The sequence below is a fragment of the Ctenopharyngodon idella genome, chromosome 15 (genome assembly GCF_019924925.1).
Source record: "Ctenopharyngodon idella isolate HZGC_01 chromosome 15, HZGC01, whole genome shotgun sequence".
NCBI lineage: Eukaryota > Metazoa > Chordata > Actinopteri > Cypriniformes > Xenocyprididae > Ctenopharyngodon > Ctenopharyngodon idella.
In genome coordinates, this window is record NC_067234.1 from 16361439 (window position 1) to 16374732 (window position 13294).

General features: G+C 41.7%; 1 protein-coding gene across 1 annotated transcript; it reads right to left on the bottom strand.

Annotated features, from left to right (window-relative positions):
- Positions 1-10410: 10410 nt before the first annotated feature.
- LOC127495798 (olfactory receptor 1500-like) lies at positions 10411-11496 on the bottom strand. The gene has a single exon (XM_051863100.1). It carries the CDS (start codon positions 11359-11361, stop codon positions 10411-10413), a length of 951 nt encoding a protein of 316 aa, XP_051719060.1. The 5' UTR covers positions 11362-11496.
- Positions 11497-13294: the final 1798 nt, after the last annotated feature.

Here is a 13294-nt window from a genome sequence, read left to right on the forward strand (position 1 = left end):
TGATGTCGTCGGTAGAGAGTTAAGTGAGGATTAGTAACAAAAAAAAAAAAGACTGAGCTTAACGATTTTAAAAGTTAAGAGACTGTAAGAACTGAATATCCAAAAGATTGAGTTCAGACAGGGATTTAACTTTGCTTTTGAAAAGCCGATTGAACTGAAAAAAAAGTGATCGACAGTGTCTGAGAAGTGTGCACTGATGACGGAGTGATCGGAAGGAGAGATCAAAGGTGCTGTGTTGCTGAGGCAAATCGGGATTCGTTCGTGGATGGAGGAGTTCGTCTGGACATGTTGATCATCGTCGCTGGATGTATCCAGTTTGTGGCTGTTCTTTCCTTTGTGCTTCCTGATTTGGGGTCGGTAACGATTTCCTGGAATCGCGTTTTCTCTGGATCTGTGAGTACTCAGTGTGGTGTCAAATTACAACGAGCTCCAACATAGCGCGCCAACGAACAAACTAAAATCCCAGCTGGGTAGAGTACATTACTTTGGGTTTATTGTGGTTTAATGTGATTTTCTGGACTTGTGTGAGTGTGAATTGTGATTTCATTGATTGAACTTCATTTGAAGAGAAAGAAAAAAACAACAAATCAAAAGAGTTCCAGTTTAATAAAAGCATGTTTATTGTTCAGTTCACATTCTGGTGTTTTTGTTGTGGAGAAAGGAAAAATGTATGGTCCTGGTTATTTACATTTGGTAATGTTGGACCACAGTAACTGAAACTTTAGTCTGTAGTTACTTCCACGGTCTAATTATAAAACACTAAACTGACACTAATAGTGGTATCTGAATATCTGGGGTTTTTTTTAAATGTAAATTAAGTAAATTTAGAAATGTGCCTCTCACCAGGTTATTGTTAATTTAGAAGTTCCCCTAGATAAAATTCTTACATTTGAGCCATATTTATTGATGAGAGGGCTACATTTTTGTGGGGGCTCGTCCGGGATCATACAGATTATTCAGATTGTGTTTTAAAAAACCAGTGAACTTGTATGTTCTAAAAAAAATTAAGAGTGAATCATTTGCATACTGTGTTTCTTTGAGATTTTTGTCTTAAGAGCTTTAATGCTAAACAGCCATTACCTGTTTTTCTGAGCACGTATTGTAAATGACACAAGTGAACAAAATGGAGGTTAGCGAGATTATTGATTGGTGCAGAGAGAAAGATGTTGAGCTGGATAGAGTTCTTATTCTGAGCAATGTATCTGCAGATTGTGAAGACAGAATAATCTATAGTGTGCTGGATGCTGTTCTGGGAATTGGAAAATGCAAAGTGCTTGATCGTCGCTCTGATAAAACTAAGTGACTGCAGTTTGTCTTGCTTGAAACAGCTGATAGCATTTCCAAGATTTCTATCCCTGCAGAATTTGGAGGACCTGAAGTAGGCTGCTGGTACACACAGGTTGTTCATGTTGCAGCTGAAACACCTAAGCAGAATAAGGAAGATGAGTTCCAGTTTAAGCTGACCTCTTTTCTTCAAAAAGAAGGGAAATCACTAGCTGACATTCCAAGTTTGGCTTCCCCTGCACCTGATCTTAACACTCAGCTTGTTGATGCCATAAATTCCCTGGTTCAAACGTGTCATGTGGCTTCATCTGAGGAGAGAGTCGGATATAGGAAGCTGCGTCCTTTCTCAGGATTTATCCCAACTCCTCCTAGGGAAGATGAGTATGAGGTCTGGGTAGAGCAGACTACTCACATTCTGGAAGAATGGCAGTGTTCTGATAACGTCAAGAAGCAGAGATTAGTAGAGTGTCTCAGAGGTCCTGCAGCAGACATTGTAAGGTTCGAGAAGACTGGCAACCCATCTGCTACTTTCAGTGACTATCTTAGTGCACTAGAGTCTGCGTTTGGCACTACTGAGGATGCTTCAGATTTGATGTTAAAGTTTCGGAGCACGTACCAGAGTGAAGGAGAAAAGCTCTCAGCCTACATACTGAGGTTGGACAGAATGCTGCATAGTATGCTGAGGAAGAAAGGTATCGAGTACTCTGCCATGAATCATCTTCGAATGCAACAAATAGTCAGAGGTGCCCTTTCCAGTGACCTAGTGGCTATGCGCTTGAGAATGACCCATAAGCTGTGTGCCCCTCCTTCCTTCAATGAATTAATGAAGGAAGTAAGAGAAGAAGAATCTCTGTTGAAAAACAGGAGTTCAGCACAGTCCAATGTAGCTGTCTCTGTGGTATCCCCTTCAAGAAATGGGTCATCTACTAGCCCTAACATGGGCGATTCAGAGGTAGAAAAGCTAAAGAGGGAGATAAGAGGACTTAAGAACGAGGTATCTCGTTTGGCAGCAGCAGCAAAGGAACCTATAACTCATGATCGTCCTGCCCTGCACAGTCTAGCTGCGACTGCAGAGAGTAAAACACCAACCAGACCAGTTAATAAAGCCAATGTCTTCTGTTACAGATGTGGAGAAGATGGGCATCTAAAGCGTGACTGTACAAAGGATGAAAATCTCAGGAGAGTTAACCAGTGACTCATCAAAATGAGACAGTCGTCGGGAAACTTCTCCAGGGCTCAGTAGAGGAACGGCCTGAAGCTCCGGGAAAGACACGTTCCACAAAGTGCAAAAGAGTCAAAGTTGAGCCAGCAGTTCTTCCGAGCGGGTTAGTGGGACCTAGCTCTGTTCTTCCTATCCAGGTGGAAGGGATCTATGCTAAGGCTTTGCTGGATAGTGGATCACAAGTCACTCTGCTATACAGATCTTTCTATAAGAAATACTTGAAACATCTGCCATTGACACCAATAGAAAATTTGAAAGTATGGGGATTGAGCATGCAGCGGTACCCATATGATGGCTGTTTGTCTTTAAGGCTGGAGTTTCCAGGATCTGTGGCAGGAGTGACGAAATCCATAGATGCACTTGTGCTGGTCTGTCCCGATCCTGTCATGAAAGGAGATGTAAATATTCTGGTGGGAACAAATACATCTGTGGTGAAGAAGCTGGTAGAAGCATGCAGAGAGAGAGTGGGACATGAGTTTCTTCACACCTTGACTGTCCATCCTGAGATGAAGAATGCTTATGTACAGATCATTGCTATTGAAAAGTGTGACGATGACGACAGTAGAGGGACTGTCTGGTATCTTCGCTCTAAACCGGTGAAATTGCCTCCAGGGGAGAGTACTAGGGTTTATGGGATGCTGAAATATCCTGCTGCTCCTCCTGGTAAGACCCTGTTAGTAGATAAGCCGGAGGAATCACGATTTCCTGAGGAACTGCTAGTAGCGGCGGAAGTGCAGTCTACTACTGTTGTCCAGTCAAAAAGGATTGGAGTTACAATCAGAAATGTCTCCTCTCGTCCAGTGATGATTAAAAGAGGAATGCCCATCGCTCATGTGTTTCCAGTCGAAGTCGTGTCTACAGTCTCTAAACCCAGAGAGAATAGTGGTCAGACTAAGCTGAACAAGCATTCATTTAACTTTGGCGATTCCCCTGTCTCTGAAGAATGGAAACAGCGGTTGGCCAAAAAGATGTTGGAGAGGAAGGATGTCTTCTCATGCGATGAATTTGATGTGGGATGTTCGAAGAGTACCCAACACCACATTAGACTGACAGAGGATAAGCCTTTTCGTGAGAGGTCTCGACGGCTTGCACATGCCGACATCGAGGATGTTAGGCAGCGCTTGGAGAAGCTGAAGGAGGCTGGAATTATTGCAGACTCCAGAAGTCCTTACGCTTCACCTATCGTCGTAGTCCGGAAAAAGAACGGCCAGATAAGGATGTGTGTGGACTACAGAACGCTGAATCGTCGAACAATCCCTGACCAATACACCGTTCCCCGCATTGAAGATGCTTTGGCCTGCTTAAATGGAAGTCAGTGGTTCAGTGTATTGGACCTTAGGAGTGGATATTACCAGATCCCCCTGAGTGAAGAAGATCAAGAGAAGACTGCTTTCATTTGCCCAGTGGGGTTTTACCAATTCCAACGGATGCCACAAGGGATTTGTGGGGCTCCCTCGACCTTCCAGCGAGTGATGGAAAAGACGGTGGGAGATATGAACCTTTTGGAAGTGTTGGTCTACTTGGATGACCTCATTATCTTCGGACGGACTTTGGAGGAGCACGAGGAGAGGCTACTCAAGGTGTTGGATCGGTTACAGAGCGAAGGACTGAAGCTATCCTTGGACAAGTGCACTTTTTGCCAGACGTCTGTCAGCTATGTTGGACACATTGTGTCTCAAGATGGTGTCTCAACAGACCCCTCAAAGATAGAAGCTGTAAAATCTTGGCCTCGACCGCAAAACGTGTCAGAGCTCCGTTCTTTCTTGGGTTTCTGTGGATACTACAGAAGATTCGTGAAAGACTATTCTAAAGTGTCCTACCCTCTAAATGAGTTGTTGCAAGGGTGTCTGCCTGCTGCAAGCTTGAAAAAGATCAAAGCTGGACCCGACCCAGAACGAGTAGTGTACAAAGCCTCTGATCCATTTGGGAGTAGATGGTCTGATGCTTGTGAAGCTGCTTTTAATGAGTTGAAGGTGAGGCTTACCCAGGCTCCTGTGTTAGTTTTTGCCAACCCCCAGCTTCCGTACGTCCTACATGTTGATGCTTGCTGTGAAGGGTTGGGCGGCGTTCTGTACCAGGACCAAGGACAAGGGTTAAGGCCTGTGGCTTTTGTCAGCAGAAGTTTGACGCCTTCTGAGAAGAACTATCCGGTCCATCAACTTGAGTTCTTGGCGCTAAAGTGGGCGGTCGTTGACAAACTACACGATTACCTGTACGGAGCTAAGTTTGAGGTTCAGACAGACAACAACCCGTTAACTTATGTTCTGACTACAGCCAAGCTGGATGCTGTAGGGCATAGGTGGCTGGCAGCCCTCTCGGCATACGATTTCAGTCTCAAGTACAGGCCTGGGAGACAAAATATCGATGCTGACGCCTTGTCTCGTCGTCCGCAGAGGAGAGTGAAGGACCAGGAGTGGACTAATATATCATCATCTGGAGTGAGATCCCTGTGTAAGCTGCCAGGGCAGGACAAGTCCAACTGCTTTGCAACTGCCAGCAGGATTGTCACGTCATTGGGAGGATCTCCTAAATCAGTCCCCAGAGCTTACTGTAACTTAGCCACTCTGCATACTTCTATGATTCCAAAACTGAGTTCTGCGGATCTGTCACATGCTCAGCAGGAGGATCCTTGTCTTGGAGAGATATGGAGAGCACTTAAAGGAGGAGATCTGTCCAAGATCAGGAAGGCAGCTCACAAGGACCTTTCCTTGATCATGAGGGAGTGGGACAGATTAGTAATGGAGAATGGCGTGATGTTTAGGTGCACTCAAGCCCCAGACAAACCTCGTCGTAAGCAGTTGTGCCTGCCCAGGAAGTTCCATGAAGTAGTTCTCAGGTCGCTTCATGATGATTCTGGACATCTGGGTTTTGACAAGACCTATGGCTTGGTAAGAGAGAGATTCTACTGGCCACGGATGAAGGTTGAGGTAGAGAAGTACTGCCAGACATGTGCCAGATGTGTCCAGAGGAAGACTCTGCCAAAGAGAGCAGCGCCACTGTCACACTTATCCAGTGATGGACCTATGGATCTTGTGTGTATGGATTTTTTATCCATAGAGCCAGACTCTCAGAACATCTGTAATGTCCTTGTCATCACAGACCACTACACGAGGTATGCGCTGGCGTTTCCGACTAAGGACCAGAAGGCGTCCACAGTTGCAAAGGTTCTGTGGGAGAAATACTTCATTCACTATAGTCTGCCTAGACGGATGCACTCGGATCAGGGACGGGATTTCGAGAGCAGGCTCATCCATGAGTTGTTTGACCTGTTAGGAGTGGAGAAATCCAGGACAACACCGTACCATCCCCAGGGTGATCCACAACCTGAACGGTTCAACCGGACACTCTTGGACATGTTGGGGACCCTGGATCCAAGGCAGAAACAGCAGTGGAGCCGTCACATTGGACATCTTGTACACGTGTACAATAGCAGCCTGAATGAAGCCACAGGATACTCGCCTTACTTCCTTATGTTCGGAAGGGAAGCCAGATTGCCCATAGATCTGAGTTTTGGTGTGTCTAGTGATGGTATTTCCACTAAGTCTTACCAGCGCTTTGTCAAGACCATGCAGCGGGAGCTGAAGTCTGCATACGAGCTGGCGGAGGAAAAAGCTGGAAAGAAAAATGCAGGAAATAAGAGAAGATATGATCAGAGACTGCATTACTCTCACCTGGTTCCTGGAGATAGAGTCCTGATTAGGAATCTGGGATTGCAAGGGAAACACAAGTTGGCGGACAGATGGAGTGCTGAGCCCTACATTGTCCAAAGTCAAATGCCGAATTTACCTGTGTTTCGTCTTAAGCCAGAGAGTGGAACTGGACCTGTCAAGATTCTGCATAGGAATCACATTCTTCCTGTTGGACAAGGGTTGAGACAGCGGCAAGTTCCTGACAGTGTCTCGAAACCCAGGAACAGAGTTCTGAGACGAAGGAAGAATGTTAAACAGAGTCAGAATCCAGGGCAGAAAGCGAAGGATGCACCTGTAATACAGGAAGCAGAAACCAGGGTTGATCAGAATGCTGATGAGAGTTCTGATAGTGAGAATGAAATGTGTGGAGTGTGGTTTCCTTTACCGGAGAACCGGCAGTTGACTCCTAAGAGAATAGAAACCTCTCAGAAGAATGCAGTAGTTTCTGAGAATGTCACAGAGAATGTGGAACACTCTGATGCACGAGTTGAGATTCCTCAAAGAGTTGAAACAGATGAATCTATAGAGTCTGGTTCGAGACTTCTATCAGAAACTGATTCTGTCAATTTGCAAGATGTGAGTCTTGTGTCAGATCTCTGTGATACTGTTACAAGTCCTGTGCGAGACCTAGTGAGTGTGGATCAGAGTGATGTAAATCAGACTATCTCTGATAATGTATCTGAAACTGGTAGGAGGTCTCAAAGAGAGAGAATTGTGCCTAAGAGGTTTACATATGATACTCTTGGGGTGCCTAAATTTGAGCCTGTCCTCGCTCAAACAAAAGCTGTAAACCCTGTTAGATACTGTTCTACTGCATACTTGTGGATGAATGTGCCCTCAAAAAGGTTGAGTACCTGTGCAGTTACTTTAAGCCCAAATTAAGTCATTGCTGTTCAAAGGTTGACTCATAAGTGATTTTAACTTGCTCGTTTATTTTGGGAAATATGTGCTGTGCATATGTAGTTGTTCAATATATTGAATGGTAACTGTACAAAAGGGGGTTCCTATGGTGATACAAATGTCTTTATTGTGCAAATGGATATGTTTTCTTTTATGTTTTCCCTCGTTATGAGGACATAACGATTCTTGGTGGGGGGAGAATGTAGAGCCCTTCTAAATTTAAGGTATTATTTTTATAAAAAATCTTTATGGGAGTTTTTATTGAAAAGGAAAAAAAGTGTTATAAAAGTTATTTGCTTTTGTGATCATGAGTATTTGAATATTGGAACGTGGATTCACATTTGGGATCGCAACCATTATTTTTTTTCATCATCTTTTTTCTTTTGAGGGTGAAGTTATTTGCAAAGTAATTCATATCTTGTTAGCGTACAAAGTTTTAATGCGGTTGAAATTTAGGGGAAAATGACAGAAAACGTATTTTTATTTTATTGGAAATCTGTTTAACCAATGAGGTGCTCTCATGGTGACCCCTCGAGTTCGAGGGGCGGAGAAAAAAAAAATACAGCCTGATGTCGTCGGTAGAGAGTTAAGTGAGGATTAGTAACAAAAAAAAAAAAGACTGAGCTTAACGATTTTAAAAGTTAAGAGACTGTAAGAACTGAATATCCAAAAGATTGAGTTCAGACAGGGATTTAACTTTGCTTTTGAAAAGCCGATTGAACTGAAAAAAAAGTGATCGAAAGTGTCTGAGAAGTGTGCACTGATGACGGAGTGATCAGAAGGAGAGATCAAAGGTGCTGTGTTGCTGAGGCAAATCGGGATTCGTTCGTGGATGGAGGAGTTCGTCTGGACATGTTGATCATCGTCGCTGGATGTATCCAGTTTGTGGCTGTTCTTTCCTTTGTGCTTCCTGATTTGGGGTCGGTAACGATTTCCTAGAATCGCGTTTTCTCTGGATCTGTGAGTACTCAGTGTGGTGTCAAATTACAACGAGCTCCAACATAGCGTGCCAACGAACAAACTAAAATCCCAGCTGGGTAGAGTACATTACTTTGGGTTTATTGTGGTTTAATGTGATTTTCTGGACTTGTGTGAGTGTGAATTGTGATTTCATTGATTGAACTTCATTTGAAGAGAAAGAAAAAAACAACAAATCAAAAGAGTTCCAGTTTAATAAAAGCATGTTTATTGTTCAGTTCACATTCTGGTGTTTTTGTTGTGGAGAAAGGAAAAACGTATGGTCCTGGTTATTTACATTTGGTAATGTTGGACCACAGTAACTGAAACTTTAGTCTGTAGTTACTTCCACGGTCTAATTATAAAACACTAAACTGACACTAATAGTGGTATCTGAATATCTGGGTTTTTTTTTTTTAATGTAAATTAAGTAAATTTAGAAATGTGCCTCTCATCAGGTTATTGTTAATTTAGAAGTTCCCCTAGATAAAATTCTTACATTTGAGCCATATTTATTGATGAGAGGGCTACATGTTTAATTAGTTCAGTTCAGTTCTCCTTGGTTGTCTCCCTGTTTGTTTCTGTAGCCACTGATTGTGTTAGTTTAGTTTAGGTGTGTCTAGTTAATTTACCTTGTTAATCATCCCATTAGCTCCTGTTTGCCCTTGTATTTATACCCTATATTTCTTTCAGTTCTATGTCAGTCCTAACATTGTTTTATGTTGCTGTCCTGATCCTAGCCTTGTTCCGGTCTCCTGAGATTCTGTATTTGTGAAGTTGAGTTTGTTTAATAAATGACTGCTGCACCTTGATCCTGCTTTATCTCTGCTGCAACCAACTGTGACAATTATAACTAAATACTGAATAACTATGGAAATCAAGAGAAGGGGCAAATTCCAAACGGCATTTTTGCACCCTTGAAGGGCACTTTGAGAAGGGGATGCCATTTGTAGGGGTGCTCCAAATGAGAGTGATCAACTGAATCCCTTCACGAAGGGCCCTTCCACAAGGCCATTGGCGAAGGGTACATGCGATGGTCACTTCGAGGAAGTAATTTTATTATTTATGGTCATGTGACCCAGCGAATACTCGTTATTTATTCATTTTAAAGGTAGATGTCGGAAGAGTTTGAGTTAACTTACAAACATAGCGATTCAAGTTTTTTTTTTTTTTTTTGATATATTTCACACATTTTTGTCATGTTATGTTTAAATAAGTTTCAGGTTAGAAATGTATTTTCTTTCAGTATCCAAAGATGAGATGGCAAGTTTTAAAATTGAGAACAGAGAAATACACTCACACACAGATATAACAGATTTTAAAATATGTATAAATGTATCTTTATTCGCAACAGCTATGTTAACAGCAATAATTTCTGTCGTAAGAACAGCTAATCAGCTAATGGACACCATGCTGCATTGTCATGGGAACATCCCAGGTGAAGATAATGAAGAAGTTACATTGCTCCCTTCACCAAGTGCATTCAAAATGGCTACATAAAGTCCCCTTCGAAGGGAGTAGGGCATAGGGATGCTCCCTTCCATTGGGAATTTGCCCAAGGAAAAAGGAACACACAGGAGCTGAAAACAGACAATACAAGACAAAAGTCATGTTTAAGAAAATTGTTGTCATCCTACTGTTTTCATTAAACCTACTGAACCAATTAGAGTAAATGCATACATGCATGTCAGATGACAAAAGAATATTTTGTATTAACAGAATCAGTAGGCCTACACTTTATTTTTATGCATATAACAAGGCAGAATTAGAAATCCCATTGGTTCTTAATATTGGTTATTTCATTTCAATTTCCACATTTTCACACTCATCTATGAGTAAAATTACTTTCTCTTTTATTAAATTGTGTTTATTAAATGGGCTGTTAAAATTTAAGATAACATTTCTGTACTATTTTTTGCACATTTTTTACTATTTTTAATAAGATAAATTCACCTTTGGAATAAATAATAACTAAACCATACAATTTTAAATGGCTTGGAGTGTCTTAATGATAACAGGTGAATACAGATATTAAAAAATCATTACAGTCCATTAAATAAACATTTGCAAAACCTTATATGCAAAAAAGAAACTATTTGTTTTGATACTCATTTAGAGGGCAATAAAATATACTTATTTAACAAATTAGTTTATACATCAGGAAAATTAAAAATTATTTTTACATTTTGCAGATTTTATTAAATAAAATATGATATATCACTGATTCTGAAGAGGTTAGCACAGCCAAAATAACAGTGATATAAGTACATAAACAAGGCAAGTGTAAACAATGCACTCTACTGTATTAAAGCAATTTCAATATATATATATATATATATATATATATATATACTCCATTTATATCTGCATACTCACTTTCCTATCTCTAATTTTTTTCTTTAATGCATCTTTGATCTCTTTGGTTCTGAAGCAGTATATCATCGGATTGACAACAGGTGGGAGCAGACTGTACCACATAGTTAACATAACCCGGATGCCAGGTGAGATCGCAATTGTCACATCATGCACATAAACAACACATCTGGGCACATAGTACAGACAAATGATAAGAAGCTGAGGAGTGCAAGTTGAGAATGTTTTATATCGGGCCTGAATGTCTGAGAATTTGAAAACAGATGTGATGATGGCAATGAAAGAAAATATAATAAATATTAATGGGCCCAAAAGAACAAACATAGCACATGAAAATGAAAAAAATTGTTTTTGCCTTACATCTCTACAAGACAGTTTAATTATTGAATTTTGGTCACAGTAATTTTGATTTATTACATTAGAATTGCAGTAGGGCTCATCGAAGGTATGAAAAACAATGACTGACATCCACGATATACAGATTGCCCAAAATGCAGCACATGCCATAAAAGTTGTTTTGTTTGTAATAAGGACACAGTATCTCAGTGGGTTACACACTGCAACAAACCGATCAATGGCCATTAATAGCATTAGGAAAGAGTTAACAGTCCCTAAGTAATGAACAAAAAACATCTGCACAAAGCAACTATAAAATGACATATCACTGCTATTGAATAGGTATTTTGCAATGGCTTTAGGCAGCGTTACAGTTCCAAAAGCAAAATCACACACAGCAAGATTACAGAAGATTAAGTAGGTGGGTTTCTGAAGGCTTCTCTCATAAGCAATGAATGCAATAATAAAGATATTTCCTCCTGCCAGTGTCAAGTAGACAAAAAACAAAAGGGTTCCTACAGCTCCATAATACTGAGGATGGAGTCCTGGAAATCCCAGCAGGTAGAATTCAGTGAAGACAGTGACATTGGTAAAGGTCATGACTCTATACGGCTTCACAATTACCTCATTCAACAAGAATGTAACAATTTTACAATAACAAATTTACAATTTTTTAACAATAAAAACACATTTTTTACATTGACAATTACACAAGCATTTGACTGTCAAGGCAAAATCAAACAACATACAAACATTTTGTACAATTACTATCTTTATAAAGTACAGATTATATTGATAAGCTATAATTCACATATATACCTCCATGGAAACTATTTAGATATGAATAGCATAATCTATTAAATTTGCATTATTTTGAATCTGCCATGTATGCCATTGGTACAACATATATATATATAAAAAAAAAAAAAAAATTCTCTCTGTGCATCCATCTGACAATGACAAAGACACCGTTTATCATCACTCTTTAAACTAATGACACCTCCCACATGGTGACGTGTTGTTTGGAGTTTCTCCTTTCTTATTACAGCATGATTATCTTTTTTCATGAAAACAGTTTGATTTCTTTGACAAAACTGACATGCTTGTGTCATGCTATGGTTTGAAATAACCCCCCATAATCCCTACAAAATGTTTGGAGGCATGCCACTATTAAGTGACCACAATTGTTGACATAGTCTACAGTAAGAGCTATGAAGTAGCGTATAGCTAAGATACAAATTTCTTGGGAAAAAAAAAAAAAAATATGAGTATTTCATGTTTGAGACTAAGATGAGGCCAAAACAGTTTAGAATGAAACTGCTTTAAATTAAACAACTTGATTTTAATTAGTTTTAATGAGTGCATTCTAATTAATTTGCTTTGCAAAATTATTCTATGCTTTTCCATTCTCAAAAAATTAAGTAAGTAGTCTCCCACTATCACACAATTCATCTTCAGTCACACTATTCAGGGGCCGAGGGCGGCCATGGCGGGTCTGGAGCCTTAACAGGCTCTGGCGACCCTGAAAGCCCGCCCAGGAGTTCCCCACCCACGGGTACCAGCCCCCCCCCCACCAAAATTTTCTTGGGGGATTCCTCGGGGGCGGGCGGATGCGGGCTCGGCGGCGGCAGGAGCGGGCGGCTCGGCGGCGGCAGGAGCGGGCGGCTCGGCGGCGGCAGGAGCGGGCGGCAGGAGCGGGCGGCAGGAGCGGGCGGCAGGAGCGGGCGGCAGGAGCGGGCGGCAGGAGCGGGCTCGGCGGAGCATGGAGCGGATTCGGCAAGGGCTGGAGCATCGTCGAGGGGACTTGGAGCAGCTTCGGTCCAAAAGTCTATTAACCAGTCCTCATCAATTGCTGGTATTTTTGGCTGCTCGGAGGCAGAAAACTCAGGAGACTTTGGTTGCAAGGCGGCAGGCTGTATTGGAGGTTTGGGCTGCTCGGCCTTCCTCCTCTTGGAACGCCCGGACCCAACAGAGGGTTGTGGATCAGGTAGGACGCAGGGGAAAAGCTCACTGGAGGGGTATGTGGAGGAAGATGGAGACTGATGAACTGGCCAGGCCACCCGTGTTTCTGGAGGAACTGGACGAGATAGGCACGGAATATGCGGAACCTCGTTGACAACGAACTCAGAACCATTTTTAAATACAAATTTTGTATTTAACCATTTTAAATACAAAAACAGATTAATAGTATCATTTAAGGAAACATAATCGTCAGGTTCATCAAAACGGATTGTGCTCTCGTCCAGTCCATCCAGAAAAAGGGTGTTTAACCAAGCGTCTGACCAATTCGTCAAAAAGGCTAACTCGACAAACTCCTCCACATACCTCTCCAGCGAACGTCCGTCCTGCAGGAGTCCAATGAGGCGGTCTGCAGCCGACATAGGTGTGGGAGGCATGGGAGAAGCTGGAGCCTGGGAGACGACGAATAGGCCCATCTTTGTCAGTGGGTATTTTAATGACAATGAAGGAGAATAACCACATACACGTATTAAACAACATTGAGGACAGACCAGGAGTGAAGGGAGTGAGTCCA

Coding starts and splice junctions, on each gene's coding strand:
- LOC127495798 (XM_051863100.1), bottom strand. CDS start 11,361: ATGACCTTTACCAATGTCACTGTCTTCACTGAATTCTACCTGCTGGGA.